Source organism: Falco peregrinus, chromosome 3 (genome assembly GCF_023634155.1).
Source record: "Falco peregrinus isolate bFalPer1 chromosome 3, bFalPer1.pri, whole genome shotgun sequence".
Lineage (NCBI taxonomy): Eukaryota > Metazoa > Chordata > Aves > Falconiformes > Falconidae > Falco > Falco peregrinus.
In genome coordinates this window covers 108,944,924-108,966,582 of record NC_073723.1, presented here as the reverse complement: position 1 = coordinate 108,966,582, position 21,659 = coordinate 108,944,924, and the positions used below count along the sequence as shown (strand labels likewise).

The 21,659-nt window shown below is 45.4% G+C and overlaps 1 protein-coding gene across 1 annotated transcript; it reads right to left on the bottom strand.

Annotated features, from left to right (window-relative positions):
- Window positions 1–437: 437 nt before the first annotated feature.
- MXRA8 (matrix remodeling associated 8) lies at window positions 438–20,890 on the bottom strand. Its single transcript, XM_005237962.4, has 10 exons — window positions 20,600–20,890; window positions 13,056–13,076; window positions 12,310–12,618; window positions 11,639–11,740; window positions 9,996–10,454; window positions 5,669–5,827; window positions 4,575–4,605; window positions 3,518–3,594; window positions 1,705–1,782; window positions 438–821 (listed from the first exon to the last, which is right to left on the bottom strand). Exons 1-10 carry the CDS (start codon window positions 20,646–20,648, stop codon window positions 796–798), a joined length of 1,311 nt encoding a protein of 436 aa, XP_005238019.1. The 5' UTR covers window positions 20,649–20,890; the 3' UTR covers window positions 438–795.
- Between the last annotated feature and the right edge of the window lie 769 nt (window positions 20,891–21,659).

Sequence of the window (21,659 nt, the reverse complement as noted above, 5' to 3'; positions counted from 1 at the left end):
TAATTCTGGTTCTGATCTAACTGAGACTGGTATGAGAGCACTGTAACTCCATCAGCTTCAGCTGAAAGTGTCTGCTCATGCCAAATTTGATTTGGTCTGCACTGAAACACAAACAGATCAACAAACAAGCTTAGAGTGAGAAACACAGAGTTAGGCTTCCAGAGCTCTTTGGAGCTGATCCCAACCCTACCCTTGGTCATTTGGATGCCTCCCTTTCCCCTGTAAAATGAGGATATTGACATTTCCCGATTCACCAAATGAGGTATTTACATTGTCATTTGTGAAGGGGCGTACTCTTTGTACTTCACCTGGAATACGTAAAGTGCTATGTGACACTGATCTATGCCAGCCTATGAGACATCACAATCAGGCTTTACTGTTGTTTTTCTGATTAATACACTATATGGAAAAATGCCTGATATAACAATGGCTCAAGATTAGTGATGCAAGTTGGTTTATTTAAAGCAGTAACATCAAAGCAAAAGGTCTGCTGATTCAGCTCATAAAAATCATTGATGCATAAACCCAACAATAATACCAAGAAAGAGAAGAAAAATGGAGGATGAGGAGAACAGAAGAAGAAAAGGCAACCCAAACCCATCATAAGTGTGCACAAGACAGACTAACTCGTTCAAGAAGCATTTGCCAATACCCTTGTGCTTAGTGGGGAGAAAGTCTATGTGGAAAAAAAATCTATGGTAACTGGAGGGACACGATATTAAGAAAAGGCATCTCTCTTCCATTTATTTATCTTTGATTGACGCTTCTGGTCCAGCCAGCAGCTTGGGAATGTCTTCATTTACAATATTCCTTCCTGAAATCTGCAAGCAAATTGAAATGGAGGTCAGTACCTGAAGAAAGATTTCAAACCATCCAAAGCAGCGCATTGTAATATGGACTTAGCTACACAGTGACAAGCATTTGCTATCAACCATGTCCCAAACATCCCCCCTATAAAGCCCACAGTGAGAGGTACTGTGTATAAATTATTGCACAGATCATCTCTGCAGAACGTAGGCAAAAATATCATGAGAACTCCATCAAGAACAGCAGGTTTAAGGCAACTCACAGACTCTCCAGACCAGTCCCTTCTTGATGTCATTTCAGTCACATTTATTATACTGTAAATTCGTATGAAAGGAGTCATGGAACCTAACAACTTCTCACAAACACTGCTTGACATAAGTGTGACTCTACAAACTGAGGCATAATACTCTGGATTAATACTGGGTAATAGAAAGGAGATTCAGCCACTAGGGAGGGAGAGTTGCTTGCTTTTCTTGGATGAAGTAAGTGACTACCCGTTACCTATAAATTAATTCAACTCAAAACACTCTCTTCTGCACAGTGTTTTCTTCTCAAACACCATGCCAGGACATTTTTGAGATACATCTCCCTTTGAGGTTACAGCACAGAATGCACTATCCCAGCCCTGCGAGGCATTCTTTTCCAATAAAGAAGAATTCTATTTGTGCCATGCCAAAAGTTTTTAAAAGCCTAATCACTACTTGCATCTTGTGGCTCCATGATGAAAGGATAGGAAGGGAACTAGCTTCTCATTCCTGCAGTCATTTGTCATGATGTTTATCATTCCTCATTTGGCTGTGGCTTGGTCAGCTCACTGCTAAACTGTGCTCTTCCCTCCTCCCTCCTTCAACCCATCAGAAGGCTCCTACCAATTAGGGTGAAGCAAGTCATTATTACCTTTGTCTAAATCAATGTTCTTTGCTGGGAAGCTTCTGGCTTGCTCAGCCTTCTCCTTCAGGATGTTGTTTTTGTAATCTGTGGAAGGGAGGAGTGTAATTCAGACAGGCATTAGAACATGAAAAGACAGCAAAGCTTTACAGGCAAGGCGGACGTGATCGGTCCTTCCCTGAAGTACTCTAGGCCTGGCATCTCCAGATCTCTAGGAGCAACTCACGTTGTTACTCAGCCGCTCAGCAGGAAAAGGAAAGCTGCTATGACTTCACTTTTGCCCCTGGCACTAACCAGTTCTGCATACTTCAGCCTCCTGCTTCTCACAGGCACCACAGATTCTTCCAGCATGTAACAGAAAGTTCTGGATTATCTATATGAAGCTCACCTGAAGGTGACTGATGCAGTTATTCCCAGAATTTGCTCACAGGGGAGCTCTCCTGAGGCACACAGAGAATTTGTACTTGCTGCTGTCCCGGTTTACAACCCACCCTCTGCAATTCCTTTGTCTTTACTTCAGATTTTGTATCCGCCTCTTGTTTACTGGGGCCCTTTACTGGGGCAATGCTGCAGCTTGGGACCTAAAGTTCATCAGCCTTAAAGGTTGTACCTTTACTGGGGGTGGGCAGAGGGGAAAACAGAGGGACAGCCTCGGTTGTTCCCTGGTTTATCAACATGCTCACTGACATAGGGCAAATTGCAGCAGGTACAAACTGCATCATGGCAACTCTTTAGGAATCAGGGCAGTGCTGACAAGAGGATCAACTCTGCTTTACAGACAATCCACTCCAAGTCCAAACAAGAAGACACCCCTGATCAATTGCTGACACAATAAATTTAAGGCTGCACCTTCAAGCCCTAATAAGAAGCAGCATCTATCTTCAGGAGCGCTGTGAGTCCCCCAAGTCAGTCCTACATATTCCAGCAAAAACACTTTCACAGATCACCAGTGAGATTAGCTTCCTTCTCCACTTTTCATTATGTTTCATGTTACCATGAGTTCCAGGGGGGGTTGTATTTTCTATCTTTTGTATTCTAAGACCTTTGTTGCAAATTTTCTTCCTACCACGTTCCCCAAGTTTATTTGTCCTAATCGCTACCACAGATCTTCAGAGAAGGCCCAACTGGTCACGAAGTGATTTGACATCCAGGGAGGATGAAATTGTACAAATTTAAACCAAACTGGCTTCAGCAGAAGGCTAACCTAACCCATGACATCTCTTTATCCCCACTGCAGTCAGCTACAGTTCATCCCCACTTTCAAGAGTGATGATGAGGTCAGTAGCTAGTACTGAAGACTGTTGATCTAATTTTTTTTCTCCAGAGCACTCGCTTTGAGCTATTTTTTATTTACTGTAGAATGATGATATTCACATTGACAAATGCCTTTAGTTTCTTGGACAGGAGATTCTAGAGACCTGCCTTGCTGATCCTCTTCCCTACACAAACTGCTTCAGTTTGAGGAATCCTCTTCCCTAGACACTGTCTTAATCTCATTCCACAATGTTTTGCACTCACTCAAATTTGGCTTTCAGGTGCATGTCAGACAACCCCAAAAAGTGCAGGTGAAACAAAAGAAGCTGTGCCTCGTTACTGACCAGCCTCACCCATCAGCTTCTGGTTAAACTCAAAAGTCAGGCCTGCCCTCTCCAGCTGCAGTGTCCCTGCTTGCACTGACTTATAGGTTGATGAGATTCTCAAAGCTGCCATTTAAAATCAGGAGGTTAAGTCACTTCAAAATGGCATCTAAACGCCATTAGAAAATCCTCGGTTACGACGGGTTTTGACCTGGTTTGGAGAAGGGTTGCTAGCTGATGCATACCCAGCCTGATGTCTTCACTTTTGTACTGAGTCAGATCTGTTGTGTCGACTGTAAATTCTTTAAGATTTACATCCTTCCTGAAAAAAGAATAACAGCAAAAAATGGTATTGTCACATCTTTTAGTAACTGGTTCTTTTCACCCTTTTTCACAATTGCTTTTCTAATGCTACTTTACAGAATTTAATTTACAGTCTTTATTTGCCACGTATCTGGAGAAAAGTTGAAAAAATCCATAGATTTCATTCTCTATTAAATACTGATGATTTTCACATCAACCCTTAGAGATTTTTTTTCCAGTTTCTACAAGGCTTCCCTGGAGAAAGCATGCCAGTTAGGTAAGAGCACTGGCAGCCACTGTACATGGGTACTTTTCCTGTCTTTGCCCCTAAGATATCAAAAGATTTCAGAAGGTCTTACTGCTTACTAGTGATTCTGGTTGTCCTCTCTCTGATTAGCTTTTCTATTAATACCTTGAGATCTCTGGCTAGCTGGCTCTTTTGTCCCCTTGTGTTTGTCCAGACCTTCGAACAATGGGGAGCCAACCTGCACTGGAACTTCCCCATCTCTTCCAGTTTAATAATATATAATAACAGATAAAGGAACCCAGCTACACAACCTTGGCCCCATCTCACAGTAGGGTTTATGTTAGGTCTTTACCCCTTTACTACTAACTCCTAATGACATCTCACAGAAACATCATCCGTGAATCAGTTCCCAAAGTATCACAAGAGGAAATGCAATTGCCAAATCAGCCCTACAAACCGTTCCCTCCTTCGGTACTTCAGCAGCATGGAAGTTGCTCCCCGATATGCAATCATTATGCAAGTGTGTATTCCTGGAAAAATTACACTAATAATGACTAGAGCGTAAAACTGCAAAATAATTGGTGGAAAGCAATGAATAAACTCTATCAAGCAGCCTATGCCGTACATGTCTGTACTCGTACTAACCAGATCCTCAGCTGTTCTAGGCTCTTAATGACAGCTGAGGGTTGAGGCCTATAAAATCACTTTTATGCATTCTCATCCTAGATAATAGACACTGGAATTATACTTACTCTCCGTATTTCTTCACATTGTATTCATAACCTAAACAGGGAGAAGAAACAGAATAAGCAGTCACATCCAGTCCAACCCACCCTCCCCAGGGAACAGTGATAACAGTAACACCTGGTACTTAATCACACTGCTCTTTATTTGTGACCCTTACGATGTTCACCTTCACAAGCCCTCCAACACACAACAACTCAGGTGTGTTCCACTGCCACAGGGAGCTTCCCTCTCCTTTACTCACCAGCTTTCTAGTGGTCTTCCCAGATCTATGCATGACCAGCCAGGAGAAACCGTAGCCATCGCTGTATTTAATTTCTTTCCACCTCCCATTTATTACAAAAATATCAACCACGCCTGTCATCTCTCATGTTCTGGTGCTGCACTGGCCCATCCCCAACTCGTTGCTTAGGCCTGCATCCATCACATGCTACAGATACTGGTTTTCATCAGCCTGGTACCTAACTACACTCCTGCCTCACCCCACCCTGCAAGAAGTGATGATTTTCTGTCTGTCCCCTCTGTGACTGCAGAGTAACTCCACTTAATAACATTTTGTGTTATTGCTGATCCCCTGACACACAAATAAGGATGAATGTGGTCCTGCAAAAACACACCAGAAGGCAGACATTCCCTGGTATTCGCTTTTGGTGTGGCATCCAGAACTATTTGTGTGGAAGTCACCAAAAGATCTCAGTGTCCATTTACCTAATAATACATGGAGAGTCACTCAGCGCAGGGAGTCCAGCAAGGAGTTTAGACATCTTAGTTCCTAAGGGATGCATGAGGGCCTTCTGCTCTAAATAAATGCCACTTGTAAAGAGCAACTATCCAACAGTTCTGATTTTCTTCTCCCTTACAGCACAGCAACTCAGCAAATCATGGCCTGGAAATTTTTACACCACACTTTTGAATCTCCCTTGGCATCAGCACCTGCAAAGACTCCCCACTGTTTGCTGGTTTTCCTGAAGAGGATAGCTGCCTTCAGCATTGTGCACTGCAGTATCTATTTCTATACACAGATATAGTATCTATTTCTATATCTACATCTCTGCTGTCATGAGATATAAGCACCACAGGGCTGGTCTTGTCCAGCACTTACCTCTCTGCCGACGCTTGCGGGTGACGAGGATAACAATGATGAGGAGGACAATGAAGAGCAGCAGAGTGGCCAGGATGTAGCCCAGCTGCTGGAAGAAGTGCATCCGACTCTCAGGGATGATGACATTTATTACGTTGTGGCCCCTGACAACATTTGGATCTGATAGCAAAGGAAAACAGGGTGATAATTGTAATTGGCATCCAAAGCAAAGCATGTTCAGTGAGAAACTCCTCTGAACTGCAGGAAGTAAAGGGCAAACAGCTGCCCAATTTACAACATACTGCACCTTTGTCAGATGGAAGATGCCTGCAGTCTTAACAAGACCATTACACTTCCCAGGAGCATGAATTATTAACAGTGACTGCTGCACAGCCCTTTCCTGCTGCCCAGCTATCAGTGCGTTCTCGTTTACTGCAGAGGGCAAGGCCAGAAGAAGCCACGCTAGAGAGCCCCAGGTCTTTCTGCAGGGTAACACAGCCCTCCTCTGGAGCCCTTACAACACACACACCACGGTGCTTTGGCTCCAGACAGCTGAAGTATGAAGCAGCCCCTCCCTGCCAAGGGTTATAATTTACAGAGTGGGAGGAACTTTCAATGCCAAAGAATGAGTTTCCTTTGAAATAAAATAAAAATCGATAAAATAAATAAAATAAAAACCCACAAAGAAAAGCCAAGATTCCATTCCATTCCATTTGTGGGTGCAGCAGCATTTCAGTTCCATAGCACAGGGAAGGGTAACTCAAAACTTTTACGTGGAACGTTTCTGTAGATCTCAAATAAATAGGTCAATGTTTTACACATATAGAGAGGAAGCGACTTCTCTGCTTGCAATAGTCAGTGGAATGGCCAAACCCTGCCCAGGCACAGACAGCAAACCCATAAAACACACTGTGCTGGGAGAGGCTTTTTTCTTCAAAACAGACTGAAAGGGACACCCCCTCCCCCTGCCAGGGAACATCCACAGAGCACCCAGCAAGACCCACCATTCTCTTGGGAGTTTAACCCCGTAAATTAGCCAGAGGGAATAAGGGGGGAAATACCCCAAAAGCCACAGTGCCGTTGAACAGATACATTCTAATGTGAGAAATGCTGACATTTTTGGAACCGCTGGCGTAGTGACTGGTTCCAGTTTGACAGGCAGTTTGTTTCCAGCATTTAAAAACACCAACCCGCCAACAATAAAGTCAAGCAAAACGATAGTGAATTGAAATAAGCACTTCAAAACCAGGGATGATCGTTTGCTAATGCTAACAACAGTCCTAGAAAATGGAGAGGTTTTTAGCACAGGCTCTGTTCTGGTAGCCCAGCCTGCCACTCCAGCAACATTCCGCTTCCCACTGGCCTTGCTAGATGCCCTGTGCTTGCTGGCTGTAGTGCTGAAACCCAGCATGTGTTTTTCACCACTGCTAAGCTAAAAAATACCAAACCAAAAAAACCACTTGCAAAGCTGCAAACAGTATACGTGACGGTTCTACTTTAACGGATCTCTGGATGGTGAAAGGCTTCTTCAGCAGCTGCCGTAATGAGATGGTAGCCGCTGGACCAGCTGTTGAGCTAGAAGTCAGCAAACATAAATGCATTCTATTCCTGGCTTTTTGCTTTCCCACAATACTGCAAGATAGGGCAGGAGCCGAGTTAAACTTTAGTCAACATTGGAGAGGTCACTGTAACAACAAACTCACTAACTTTGGGCCTCGTGGCTTAATCAAGTAATACTAAAGATACTTGTCGTATTAATCTTTTGACAAAGCATTACTGCTGGACTTCGAAGTGCATCCCCAGGCAGGCAGTGGAATAGATCCCATCTTGTAACTGGGGAAACAGGCGCAGAGTAACAGTTGACTCAGTGCACCCAGCAGATGAACTGTCAGCGCCTAGCACAGTATCACACCAAGGTAACACAGACCCTTCTCCTCATCCTAGCGTTGTGTCAGTATTTAAGCTGAGGTGACGAAGGTTTTATTCTGCCACCAAGATCTGAGCTTTCGGTACATCTCGACACAGCATGCCCATCTGCCTCCAGTTCACTCACGTGATCTGGTTTAACTACTGGGAAACAAGCTCTAATGGTGGGAGGGGAAAAAAAAAAAAAGAACAGCGGCGCCTTTACATTCCTTCACTGAAGTGTCACGGGTCAGATTCTTCTGCTGGGAAAAAGGGAGAGCTCTCCACCAGGAAAGCTCCCAAATGCTGGCTACCACGGCCCGTTTTCTTTTCAAGGCTAGCAAAGGACTGAGAATAGTTTAGCAATAAGCACAAGATGCCATTCTTCAATCACTTGCTCCAAAGCAAGCACGCAGTAAAAATGCACTGAATTATTAGACATACGCTGTATTTATACTGCTGAGACCGAGAGCGGAATTGAGCTTATGCTTATATTCAAAACAGGATGAAATTTCCTGTCTGGAAATGGCTCCGGGCCTTGGAGCTCTGCCAGAAACTATAGCTGCTTGCTGAAAAAGCTGATTGTTTTGCTTTTATTATCTCCTGACGTTTTATTTTTCTGTTATATCTTCAGAATGAGTTCTACACAGTTTTTCACGGAATGGGGCAGCATCTCTGCCTCTCCTGCTATACACAGCTAGGGTGCCTGCATCCCAGCAGGATCCTCAGCAGGGGTGGGTTTGAAAAAGCCCCTCCAGATGTCTCCGTTTCTATCACATTCCCATCGACTCAGCACATTTTTGTGCATGGTGCTTTTGGACCAGCTGAGCGTTCACTGCCCATAAGGGACAAAGCTCTTCCAAGGCTGTTCTTTTTGACAGTGGAAATGACTTTTCTCAGGAAGGGAAGTTCCTCCAGCACGGAGGGCACTACTGCCGAGCTAAGACAGCCCTGGCGGGTTAAATTAATTTGTAGGTTCTGCCCAACTTCTGAGCAGGTAGGTAACTATTCAGTGACAAGCGGGACAACAGGTAGGAAAAAGAGGAAGAAATTCCTGGGTGGGCAACTCTGAAAATGCACAAAGCTCTGAAAACTCTGCACCATGTGAGCTGGATAGGGCTCAAGGGCAGCAAAAGGGCTGCAGGCAGGGAGACTGGTCTTTGTGTGTCCTGGCCTCCACGGCGGCTCAGCCCCAACAGCCACCGCTCTTCAGTACTGCCTCCGTCTTCTGGACACCAACCTTAGTCCCAGGGGAAAGGTTTAGGTTTCTGTGACTTGAAAAAGCGAATTGCTAGGGAAGAATAGACCTATTTAAAAATGTATGAAGCACGTCAAAATTCTGTATTAAGCAGCCAATAAATATCAAGCCACAATGAGTATTTCAGAATGTTGACACAGAACTAACCCCCCAAAAATTAAAAAAATATCAAACTTGGGATTTTTATTTTATTTTTCTGCCTGAACTAAGCCTGATGGTTCTGAGTTTGGACAGGCTGTCAGACGATAGCTCACTGCGGTGGAAAATGTGAAAATTGGTTTAAGAGAAAAAAAGAAAAGCTGAAGGGTGGAGGAAAATTCCTAGTGCTTGATTCCGCGCAGTCTGGCATCTTGCACAGCCTAAACCTCCCTGCAAAAGGGAGAGAAACACTTAACAATCTACCGCTGAGAACAGTGGCACATCTTAACAGCAAAGGCAGAGCAGAATCGACCCCAGCCCCACACCTTCTCCTGTTCCATAAAAGCAAAGAGGAAAGGGAGCCTGTTAGAAAAACAGCTTGTTTGCCTTAGGGCATGTCAGCATTGCAGAGCAGAGCAGGCTGCAGAATTGCCCTGGAGCACAGAAAACACAAGCTGGACACGTCATCACTACAGCCCTGCAAGCAGGGTAATTAACCCTGATGAGTGGGATGCTTCCACTTTTCGTGCAGCAGAGCATTAAGGCAGCTCTGCAGGATCCTCACTCCTATTGCTAGGGACGCAGCTCCAGGTACACCAGTGTAATGTGCAATGGAAACAGCTCAGAAACAAGCCCATACGCTACAGCCATGTACTAGCAGCAAGGGAGGCAAGACCTGATCTAGTCTTCTAACCCGAAGGGCAGGAATAGCCCCTGGCTCAAATGTGAGAACATAGAGGAGACCTCAGTGCTGCTCCAAATGGCACCTCTCGCTCCAGTGGTGTCCATGGGACTCCTGCAGGGCACAACTCTGCCTTGACCACGCTGCCTCCTCAGGGCACTGCGTGATCCCCGCAGAGCACTGCGGAGGGAGAGGAAAGGCAAGGACATTTTGGCACTTGGAACGAAGGCCTCCTGAGGTGATGACGGGGAGTAACATGTCATGTTCCTGTCCCATGACTTACTGAGCTCTTTAGAGCTCAAAGGTGCAGCTGTAGATACTTATCTCTTCCTCAGTCAGGAGAGCCACTTCCAGAGGCCACTTACCTATGGCTGGGGCAATGTTGTGAGTTGTGAGGTTCACCACCTTCTTCTCTCTCACCGGCTCTGTCACAAAGACTTGGTAGATCCTGCGCTCATGCAGGCCACAGTAGTGATGGTGCAGGTGGCAGGAGTAAGTGCCTTCATCTGCACTTTCCAGCTCTGAAATCCGCAGGGAAAAGTCACCCAGGGCAAAGGCTGTGTCAGTGATGTTCATCTTCTGACGAATGAAGAGAGGTCCATATGAACGGCGCTCACCAGAGGCGTACAGATCAATGAGGCGGTCGGCCCGGTCATGAGGAACGCCTGGGGGCTGCCTGTCCCAGTGGACCACTTGTTGTTCCTCCTCACTGTGCCGTTCAGTCCAGATGTGGTTACGGTTCACACAGGGGAGCATCACTGTGCTGCCTTCTAGGGCAACAATCACAGGCTTCTCCCCATCCCAGTACTCGTTTGCATCCTCAGCTGTGGAAACAACACAAGTTGTGCAACCCTGGTATGTGCACCTTTACACACTTGTCCTATTCTTAAGGATGCCCAGGCACACCTAAGATTGCTCTCAGATCCTGCAATCCTATAACACATCCCCTCCAAAGATATTGAAGTGTCACAGGGGCAGCGTGTCCTGCTTACACTTAGTTCAGCAGTTAATAAAGAAACGCAGCTTTATCTTCTACATCCCAGGTCAGCGCATTAAGCAAGACCACTTTCTTCCCCTTATAACTGAGAGTTAATCTCTTGCTTCAGAAAGCAGGAAGTATACTCTTTCTACAGACTAAGAATGGAACGAGAATAACAGATTTCATCTTCAATATGCTGTATCCCAATTCTCCAGGCAGGAAATACTTTTCTACCCACAAATGCCCTAATTACTGGAGGAGTTCAAGCAGCACTGTTTTGTATTTTGTTCTTGAAAAGGATGAACAGAAGAACCAAAACACAGATGAGCAGATGGGGGTTCACAGGCCTGCCTGGGTGTTTATTGCATACAAGCTATGAGAACAGCAGCAGGAGATGCTCTTCTCTACCACCCCACTGGCCCTTCAACAACTTCCCAGCACTATCAGCCCCAGTACCTTCACTTGTGCATTATACAAAGGTCAGTTTAAATGAACGGTAGCGATGGATGTGTGCCATGGGTGGCACATGCTGCAGTTGCCAACAGCCCTCAGAACCTTGCTTTCAGAGCTGGAGTTAAGGTGTAGTAACTTGAGGAGGCTTTTAAACTACAGGCTTTCGCAGGTAAGCTCACCAACCGATGTACAGGGCAGATCTTTGCAGGTAACCTGACTGATGATGGAATGCTACTAGGGATGTTCTACAGCTGGAGCACTAACAGGATAGTTAGCTAACTGGGCTGCCCAGAGCAAACATTTAACTTAACATGGAATACAATTTCTGAAACTCAGGGAATCTGACAGCAAACAGCACAGTGAGCACCACTCTCTCCTGATGCTTTCCAAGCCGCCTACAGGATCTGTGCCCTGAACCTGGAATTGAGACAGCACAGGCAAAACGCTGCATCCACACTGCTCTTCTCTGACACTAGCAGCACACAAGGCCTACCGTGATCAGCTCACAAGCCCCACTGTGAATTCAACAAAGTCCTGGCAGAAAGGAAAGGAACCCAAGCTGTCCACCACACCTACCTTTCTTGGTGATAGCTAGTTGGATTTTCACAGTTTCATACAAGTGGCAGTAGTGATGGTGAAGATTACAAGAATATGTGCCTTCATCACTCTCTGCAACATCTAGTACAACAGGGAAGAGAAAGGAAGTTGAATGTTTTATATTCAGACAATAACTACTCTTGTCTTTTATACAGCTTCCCAAATGCTTGTACAGATGCAAAAGGGCCTTTCTATAACTTAGTTCTAACCCATCCATATCACCAAGGTGGGCTAAACAGAGAAAAATCATCTCACCTCATGTAACAATTTGTTCAGTCTATTTGCTCTTGTGTGGAATGTATTTGTATTAACAGACGGAAAAAGAAAGCTGATTTAAGTTTAGCCAAGAGTGGGCACAGGAAGGATGGCAATCTTGGGTTTAGAGTTCAGGAACTGAAATACAGTCAAAGGTCCACAAGAAGCCCAAGGCAATGAGTTGTTACCGCTTCTCTTTTAAAATGGGACTGTTTTGAAGGGAAATAAAACACTATTGCCAGTGCTTCAGAGAAACTCATTAAACTGATATATATGTATTTATTTATAGAAAACGCTCCGTAAAATAGCCATTTTTACTGAAAAACAGAAAGCCAGTTTAGTCACGAACCCTCTGTTCTGCGGACAGCATAGGGAGAAAAGATGCTGTTTAGTACCTTTGATCACCAAGGAGAAGTTGCCATCTGTAAACGCATTCTGGGGCATGAATATCCTCCCTTGGTTGTAGGAGCTGTATACACGCTGATCTCCAGCTGAGTACATGTCACAGAGCCTCTCCATCTTGTTATCTCCATAATAGTTGCTGTACACATCCCAGTGGACTACACGCTGGCGGTCATTCAGGCGATCCTGGGTCCACACCATGCGGTAACTCTTGCAGGGCAGAACAGCCTGTGACCCTAACGTAGCACTGATGTTTAACACTGACACTACAACACTGTCTGGGTTTGAGGCATCAGCTGGGACTGCAAGCCAGGAGCAAAGAACAAAAACAGAGTTACCAGATTAATGGGATGTGAAAAAGACACCAGGGTAGTACTCAGACCTGTTCTAGAATCTCTGCACACCTTCCACCCAAAAGAAAGTAATCTTCAGGACAAACAGAAAGCTTTCTCGTAGAGAAATTATCAATAGAAAGCCACTTAAAAACACTGATTTCATTCCCTGAAAGCAATGTCTACGATGTCTGTTATCAGGATTGTAAATGTGACCTGCCCTACCTACCCTTCCTAATCCTAACCCCCAGTTTAATCAACATTTAGATAGACACTGGTTCGAGGGATGCACGGTTCATGCCTATGGAAGTTAGCAATGAAATCCCCACTGCATGGCGTGGAATCAGGGTCCCTCTCATTTCTTCTCATGATCACAAAAACAGGCAGATTACAAAGACGTCACTCACCTGAATATAAATAAACAGAACCTGTCAAAGCAGAAAAAGAAAAAAAAGGATGTTACTGACAACAAAAGAAAGAAAAAAACTACAAATACAGTCATAGTCAGCAGCCATCTGTTATTATTCCATCTATTCCTCCTTTCTCTGTTAATACACTTACTTAACACATGTATTGTGGTTAAGGCCAGAGGCTCAGACCTTGATTGGTCTGTACACTTAACAGCAAAAGGCAGTGCCCGACACAACAAACTTAAGCTTAAGAGCAATGTGGGATACACTTAGTCTGCAACTGAATTTCATACAGCCCATGTCTCTATTTCACACCATCTATAGCCACCCAGTTTCTTCCACCATGCTATTCAAACATCACACCAAAGGTATCTGCCCACACAGCACCCACCAAAACTGTGTGAAAGGCCTTTTTTACCCAAGAGGAAACCCTTAAACAAATGTTGTGTAAGACAAACTCAAGAACCCAAGGAGGCAGAAGCAGGCAGGGGGGAGGCACTGGTATTATCTTAGGATCTGATATTAGTCCTGCAAAAAAACCAAGGCATCAGCAGAAACAGTATGGCAAGAACAGTTCATAGAATCATAGAGTTTGAGTTGGAAAAGACCTTGAAAGACCCTCTGGTCTACGCCTCCTGCAACAAGCAGCGACATCTTCAACTAGATCAGGCTGCTCAGAGCCCCGTCCAGCCTGGCCTTGAACGTTCCCAGGGATGGGGCATCCACCACCTCTCTGGGCAACCTGTGCCAGTGTTTCACCACCCTCATCGGAAAAAAAAATTCTTCCTTATATCTAGTCTGAATCTATCTTACTGTAGTTGAAAACCATTACCCCTTATCCTGTCACAACAGGCCCTAAAGTCTGTCCCCATCTTTCTTATAAACCCCCTTTAAGTACGGAAAGGCTGTGATAAGGTCTCCCCAGAGCCCGCTCTTCTCCAGGGTGAAGAACCCCAGCTCTCAGCCTGTCCTCATAGGAGAGGGGCTCCGGCCCTCGGATCATTTCTGTGGCCTCCTCTGGACCCCCTCCAACAGGTCCGTGTCTTCCCTGTGCTGAGGACTCCAGAGCTGGACACAGTACTGCAGGTGAGGTCTCACCAGAGCAGAGTGGAGGGCTACTACCCAGATGTGACCAGTTAAAACCACGTTCCTTTATGTGTTGTTTAACCGTTGTGAAATGAATGTGAGTTTCATTTCCACCTCTTTCGCAGCAGACACCCACATCTCAGTCAACTTTCTCTGCTAAGGCACCTATCCTGAATGGACTTGGAGACAGAGCTGACATCAGCTCATTTGCCTGGGGTTAGAGTTGCCCAGGTAGAGGGAAGCAGATCCACACTGCTGATGCACTAGACTGAGGGTCAAAAGATAACTTTCATCTCCAAGACTCCAAACCAAACTCCTATAAAACTGGGAATTCTGGAATTCTGCAGTATGCTGAGTCTACCTGTCAAATGAGGAGTGGTGTGACCTGGCTGTTTCACTCCACACTCCTGACACGCACTATTGTCAGCGCTCTGCTGGGCAAACACATCTTGGCTTGGGAGCATGAGTCTCTCCTGCTCAGATTCCTGGTCTGCCCAGTGAACACTGTAATGCTCTGGCTACAACGGCAACCCCCTCCAACTCACATGGCTCAGATCTTCAGATCTATGCAGGAAGAACTTTGCAAGAAATGAACTAATGCCTTTGTTTCTGCATTTCTCTGGTCCAGTCCCTCCTGCTTTTTGTGTAGGAGGGGTCTAGGAGGTCTCCTGGCATCATGCTTCGAGAGCACGATTCAGATTCCCAACACAACAACATCATTCATCTCTCTAACCAGTCAAGCTCAAGTGGGGTCCAGCAAGATCACTGGATGTTTTGTCCCGCTAATGTCGTAAGCACAACGTCCTCCAGACAAAGGCTGTATTTTTTAATTTTTTTTTTCAGTGCTGGAATTTATGCATTTCAAAAGAGAATAAATTAACTCCAGGCTGGGGCTATTTTAACCACACATCCAGTGCATGGGTTGAGAATAAACTCAGTTTCCTTTCCTTTTCCTATCACAAAACACAGGGCAGTGACACCAGAGAACAAAAATGAGCAGCACTGGCTCTTGAACTGCCAGTTCAAAGACACTCCAAATATAAGTTATTTTTTATACATTTATAATCTCAGCATCACAAAGAAAAAAAAAATCTTGGGCAAAATCTGTACTGCTCTGGATATAAGAAAGAAACATACACAAGACATAATTCCATCATTTGATGATCTCTCCTAATAGGTTGCAGAAAATATAAGCTGCCAGCCTGTTTCTCTGGAAGCCAGGACTTAGATTTGGCTTAGAACAACAAAGGAATTACGCAAAGCTATTTTACAGCACCAAATCAGCCTTCTCCAGGAGCAATTGCTCTCACTTGCTACAGGACAAGCAGCTCTCAACACAACAGCATCCACTTGTATCAGGGTGACAAGGCAATGCCCATGTGTCTGAACTGGTGGCATTTGCCCTGTGGCAAAGGAACCACGCAATATCCCAACAGGAACAGTGCCTTTCATGCGAGGGAGTGGTAGCTACGAGCTGGCTGGCTGCACAGCCAGTGCTTCCAGAGTCGTGCGTTACCGCTTATTAACCAATTGATTTGGTGCTACAGAAACATCCTCTCCTGGCTCAGGGCGAGGAATGCATTTACTTTGCTCCTTTCCTCTTGCAAGTTAATGTGAAAACCATTGAGCCCTAATGCAGCATCATAAACCTAACAACTGACAAAAGATCCACCTAAGCCTTCCAATATCCTCTGCTCAGCAGCCTGCTGCAGCCCTAAACTAAGAGCAGCACTAACCCCTGGGTTTGTATCTTTTAGGGGCCCTACTGGCATGGTGAGGACCACCCAGGTCCTGTCTCTCCATCCCACCCATGGGGGCCTTTTGCCAGGCTAGCCTGCTGGAGCTGTCAGGCACTCGCACTTCTCCAGCACGCTTCCAAACACAACTCTCTGTAAAACAAGTGGTAACGTTGTCCATAATGTAACAGCTTTTTAGATAAGAAAAGCTTATGTCTTGTAGGTTTTGACAGCTTCTTTTTCCCTCCACTGTTAAAGCTTCAGCTAGCAGCTCCGTAAGAAGCAGGGCAGGAGCACTCTCGCTTACTCAACAGTTACACTCCAGGGTCTGTCTAGGTGTGCCCCTCTGTGACCAGGAGATGTTGCTTCCTGTTGGGAAAAGGGAAAACTCTGGTGCTGCCTTGCCTGCATTTCACTATACTGCTGGTTTGACTTGCCAAGCATTGCCACGCAAAGCTGAACATCCAAGGGTGACAGTGACATTATGCACTAGAACAAAACCCATCCAAGATGAAGGCACAGCTAAGTGTTGTGTTGGAGTTCAGCACAGAGACCAGACATGGAAGAGAAAGGGTTTTTCATGGCATGTCTGTGCACACTTAAATCCACACACACAGATTCTGGGCAGAGGCTTTGGGTCTGAAGCCTGCCCTAGGGTATCATTCACAGTCTCAAGGTGGTAGGTGCAAATATCCAAAAGACAGTGGCGTAGCAGCCAGTAAGCAAAGTTCTAGGAGGGAAAGAAAAGACAAGTCTTTACCAGAGACACAGGAACTCCACAAGACAAAGAAGCAAGAACTGACTGTTCTGATTCCCCAGCAATGCCGGAAATCTGTGCACGTACATCAGGTCATGGGCAAGACTCAAACTTATTTGACATAGCTGTAAATGAGATCACTTAGAAATCTAAGGAATCTGGAATGTCTCTGATCTCTTGTATGCCTGGAGAAAATGGAATTTAAACCAACGGACTTTCAATAACCTGAACACAATGCAGTAGTTAAAGAAGGAATAAGCCTTTTTCTTTTTTCAATCTCCTCCCTCTGCTATGTGAGACAAGAACAGCAAACAAGGCATGTCCCCCAGCCATGCCTTTTAAAGTTACTGTTTGTGTAATACGGTAGCTACTGAACAAAGAGAGAGAGATACCCATAACCCAGCAAAGTTGACAGCTTTGAACTACAGGACTGGGGTAAACGGGAAGCAGTTATTTTGGTGAGTCACACTTCCCAGACCTGCAGCTGTAAAAATTAATAAGCATTTATGCACCCAGTGAAAGCTCAGACTTACAGCATCACAGGGCTCCAGGACCTGGAGCTTCAAAAGCACCAAATACCTGAGTACTTGTCATCGCAGAACCCACTGTAGCTTTCCTTTTAAAATTTCAAATTCCACGTCACAGATGATCACTTTGTCCTCTCTGTGTGATGAACCCACACAAAACCAACAAAAAGACATCTATACGCTGTTCCTTGACACGTTCTGTGCAGACTCAGCATGCTTCTCTGCAGGATCCCAGAGGAATTCTGCTGGTCTCACATTATAGGAAGAGGAAAGCAGCCTGCAAAAGCGCTTCCTAATCCCTTGTAAAAAGCGGAGCCAGCTCTCACTTCTTGAATCCCATCCACTTTTCAAGTGAAGAATTAAGCCACAGGACTGTAGGCAAACTAGAAGTAAAAGCCTCAGGCTCTGAAGGACATCTTACACACTCAGACCTCTCTAGGCAGTGTCCCTGGAGTAGTTCAGACAGAAAGCTTGTCCCTTGAGTCTTGCCTGAACAATACCACGACTTTTTTCCTCTTGGAGACAGCTGCTGGCAGAGGGTCTGCTTCACAGGTAGATGCATATGCTAACGAAACCACTAAGTTCCTCGCTCATACTGGAGGAATGAAATACAGAGCAGAAAAGGAAACTGCAAACACCGTTAAGTGGTAACCTGAGTGCCAAGTGGCATATACGCTCCATGGGACATGACAACACCAGCTCTACCTGCAGTGTTTCTGCTGAACTCAGCAAGAGCCTTGCCACTGATGTCAGCAGAGCGAGGATGAGCTGCCTGGAACAGTGCCTCACGAGGCAATAAGCATCACCAAAGTCCAGATTGTAGCAGCGGGCAGGAAAGATAACAAACAAGTCACCGGAGAAATGAGTGTCATAACCCACCAGGTGTGTGGGTTGAAACAACAGCCTGTGAGGCTGACACCCTGCTTGCCTAAGCAAGCTTAGCTCATTACTCCTTTGCACACCTTCTCCAGTATCTTCTGCTCTGTCTCAGCTTCTTCTTTCTTTTGAAAAAGGAAGCGACACCACCTTTACATTTGGGGCACAGCAGGATGGTCTAGTCCTAGAGAAAGGACACGGTCTTCGTGAAATCTGTGTGTGTCAGATTCCTTATTTCTCCCACAAATCCCACTGTCCATGCAGGGGATTTAACGGTCTCTGTAGACCTGTTACACAGTTACTGCACTAACAGCAGCCTGTGCTACCAAGCTGTTTCCAAACGCTTCTGGGGAATGGCACTGGCTCCATCCTGACTCTTTAGGGAGCTGACCCAGCGTCGAAGAGGTAACACCAAGGTGACAGCTACACAGATGAGCTCAGCTCTCTTCTGGTAGGCATTTTTTTTAAAACCCGCTGACCAGAAACCAGAAGTAACACGTGGGCCCATCCTGAAGAGGCGAAGGAGGGAGGTGGTGAGCAATACAGTTCCACCTAGACATCTCCCATTCACCACCTGTGCTGGCGGGCCCAGGACCGCAGGACTAAGCTTTCCAGTAAAACAAAGCCTCCCTTACAAAGCCAACTGATTGTCAAGCCAGGCTTTGAAGTAGGCTTTTATCCGAATTTCTATGTTTGTTTATTTTTAAAGGCTTCCTGGGACAATTTTCTCAACAGCAGAGTCTCCTGCTTTCAAAAAGGATGTCAGGCCTGGAGAAGCCTTAACTACTCATCTAGTCCCAACAATTCCAACACCTCACTGCAGGTAGGAACATGCCCATCAATCGGCAAAAAGCAAGAATGTGCTGCCTTGGCAGAAAGAAAAAAATTCTTCTGTCGGTACAAGAACGCAATCGCCACCTTGGCCACTGCACAATCAGGATCCCTCATAGATCTGCCCTAACTTTCTCGCAGACAGTTCCGATACCAGCTCAGCTTTAGGAACCCTTCTCTGCTTTGTGTGATTCGTGTTGGCTCCAGGCCCACAGAACAGTTTGTAGAGCCATTCCAAACACAGCGCTGTTCCTCCCTGCAAGACATTAACACTTGAGGGTGTGGTTCCTCTCCAGAAGAGATCATCTCAATAAGCATGGAACAGCACCGATTCCCTCCCTTCTTCCCTTCCAGTCTTCACTCATTATGTTATAACCTGACTGGTGTGGGGATAGCAGAACTCAAACATCAGGGCTGCCTGGCATACGGACAGTTCTGTCTCAAAAATACACCTGAAAAATTCCGTCAGAGGTCATCCATCCTCAGGTGGGATACTGGTGCCTCTGCACGGCTCCAGCGCTGCCCTACAGCAACCCAACCTGCTATTCCTGCCCTGGGTGCTCCCCAAGCTCTGCCAACACACTAAACCACACCGAGGACTAGCTGGACTGGTTGGGGCTTCTGAAATACAGTTTGTGGCCTCTCCTCCTTCTCCAGGCTTAACCCACCCCACACACTGCTTTCTGAGCCACTGTAACCCTTCCGTCCCTATGACTGATCCCACGTTGCCAATTCCTAAACCTTGCCTCCAGGCATTGCAAAACGAGGGATGATGTAGTGACATGGGAACTAGATTAATTAGGGAGCAAACTAAGAACCCTTCAGCTTGCCCCATCTACATACTGAGGAGTTGTGGAGGCTCAGGTACAGCCTTTCATTACCAGGGCTGTGAAGAGCAGAGGGGTCATCAGTCCCCAAAAAGTCTGTGCTCCTCACCTCCTGCTGTCAGCACCCTGAATGCAGTCTCTCCCCACTGTTCTTAGAGCTGTAATTGGTCCTTTGCTCACAGGTGCCTTCCTTAGAGCCCAAAGTGTTGCAAAAGTGGATTTGCTGGGATTTTTGCAATTAATCCTCGAATCTTCTCCAGCCATCCAAGCCTTACTGGGGTTTGTTTAGCTTGGGGCAAGGCTCTCAGGACCCTGAATTGCTTTCAGCTCTTACAGAAAACTCTGTGATTAAGGAAAAGGTACAACCCATTCTGTTATCATAAGCTCATCAGACTCGTCCTCATCACTTTCTTGCACCTTACCCAAAAGTGATTTCCTATGTCTCTGTCTTTACACTGACAGGAAAAAATAAACAATAACAGCACTTTAATTTTTTCCTCCACCCTGAACACACACACACACACACCCCCCAGCTGTTCCTGCCTCTTCAAAAGTATAAAATAACCTCAGATTATGTAAATCTAACTATGCAAGCTTTACTGTACTTACATTCAAGCTTACTGTTTTTGAATTTGCTGATCAAGGTAACTGACAGGAAAAAACAGATTTAACAAACATGCTGAATGGAGTACCGCTTAAACAACCTCAAACATTTCTCCAGTCTCTCCTCCTTCCTCTCCAAAAAGCGTAAGAAATCCATGATTCCCGCCCCTCACAAACAAAAACACAGCTAACTTCAGAATCTGCACAAAATCTTATAAAGATAACAGTTCAAAATCTTCTAGCTAACCTCTGCAGTTGAAATAAAAAAAAGTACCACACCGATCAGCTAGGAGCTTACTTTGCTGAAGCAAAATCTGCCACAGAAGGAGTTTTGCTAGTTGCTTCATTTCTTCAGCTTCTCCGTGTTTTCGTCTCTCTTGAAAAACAAGGCGAAGACTTTTTTTAGTATTTTTTTTGTAACTGGAAAACACTATGACCTCATCAATTTACATCCAGAAAGCTGCAGACAGCAGCTCATATTCTGCAGAATTACTCCACCTACAACTTCCAATTCCCCACCTCCCCACTCTGCTCTCCCCCTACATTCACACTCCACCTCCTTCCTTTCCCTAACACTTTCTGCACAATCACTACAGACACCCACTCTCCTCTTTCCCCTCCCTCTGGGACCTTCTGATCTGCCCCTGACTTTGATGTAAAAGTTTTATCGGGTGAAGCTGGTCCCGTACAGCTCTGGGCTCACGAAACAATCTTCCTCCCTCCCCCTAGGGATGGAACTAATTTTCCTTGTGCTTTACTTGATCCAGCTGTTCCTTCCTTTGTTTGACACTCATCCAGCTGTCTGCTTGAGACTGGATTTATTCTGTTGCCTTCAGTGGTTTTTTGATCTTTGGTCTCCTCATATGGTTTTGCTTCAAGTTCAAGTCTCCAAAGACAACCTAGAAAACTATATTTACTCTGTCCTGTGATTTGTAAGCAACGGCTTAATAGCAGCTATCTTAGAAAAAGGATAATAATGATAAAGACTGAAAATGCGGGAGCTTAGGGCAGTGCAAGCACAAGAGCCTAGAATGCAACTAAGAGCCCCAGAATACTGCAACGCGGGGAACAGGTTTCCCTATCACAGAGGCCAGAACACGGAAAGCTGGGTCAGATTTAGAACTTGAGCTTTCAGCCCTTCACACAAGAACTGAAATAGGCTAATAGTTGCTTGACTGGTAGCAAGACAAACAGCTGACACATTGCAGTAATCTTAACCGCAGAAGAACTGATACAGTGCTGCTCCTCTCCTTTCTGTACTGGTAAGATAATACAGCCCTGCTAGCAGTGCCAAGACACAGCAACAGTATCAAGCAATGACTGAGTCTTTGCTCAAGGGAAAGACTGTTAAATTACAT

Excerpts from the sequence above, each read along its gene's own strand:
- MXRA8 (XM_005237962.4), bottom strand. The coding sequence starts at position 20,648 with ATGAAGCAACTAGCAAAACTCCTTCTGTGGCAGATTTTGCTTCAGCAA. Across the intron at positions 13,077-20,599 it reads GCAGATTTTGCTTCAGCAAA|GTTCTGTTTATTTATATTCA; the intron begins GTAAGCTCCTAG and ends CTGCTTTGACAG. Across the intron at positions 1,783-3,517 it reads AAGTGAAGACATCAGGCTGG|ATTACAAAAACAACATCCTG; the intron begins GTATGCATCAGC and ends TCCCTTCCACAG.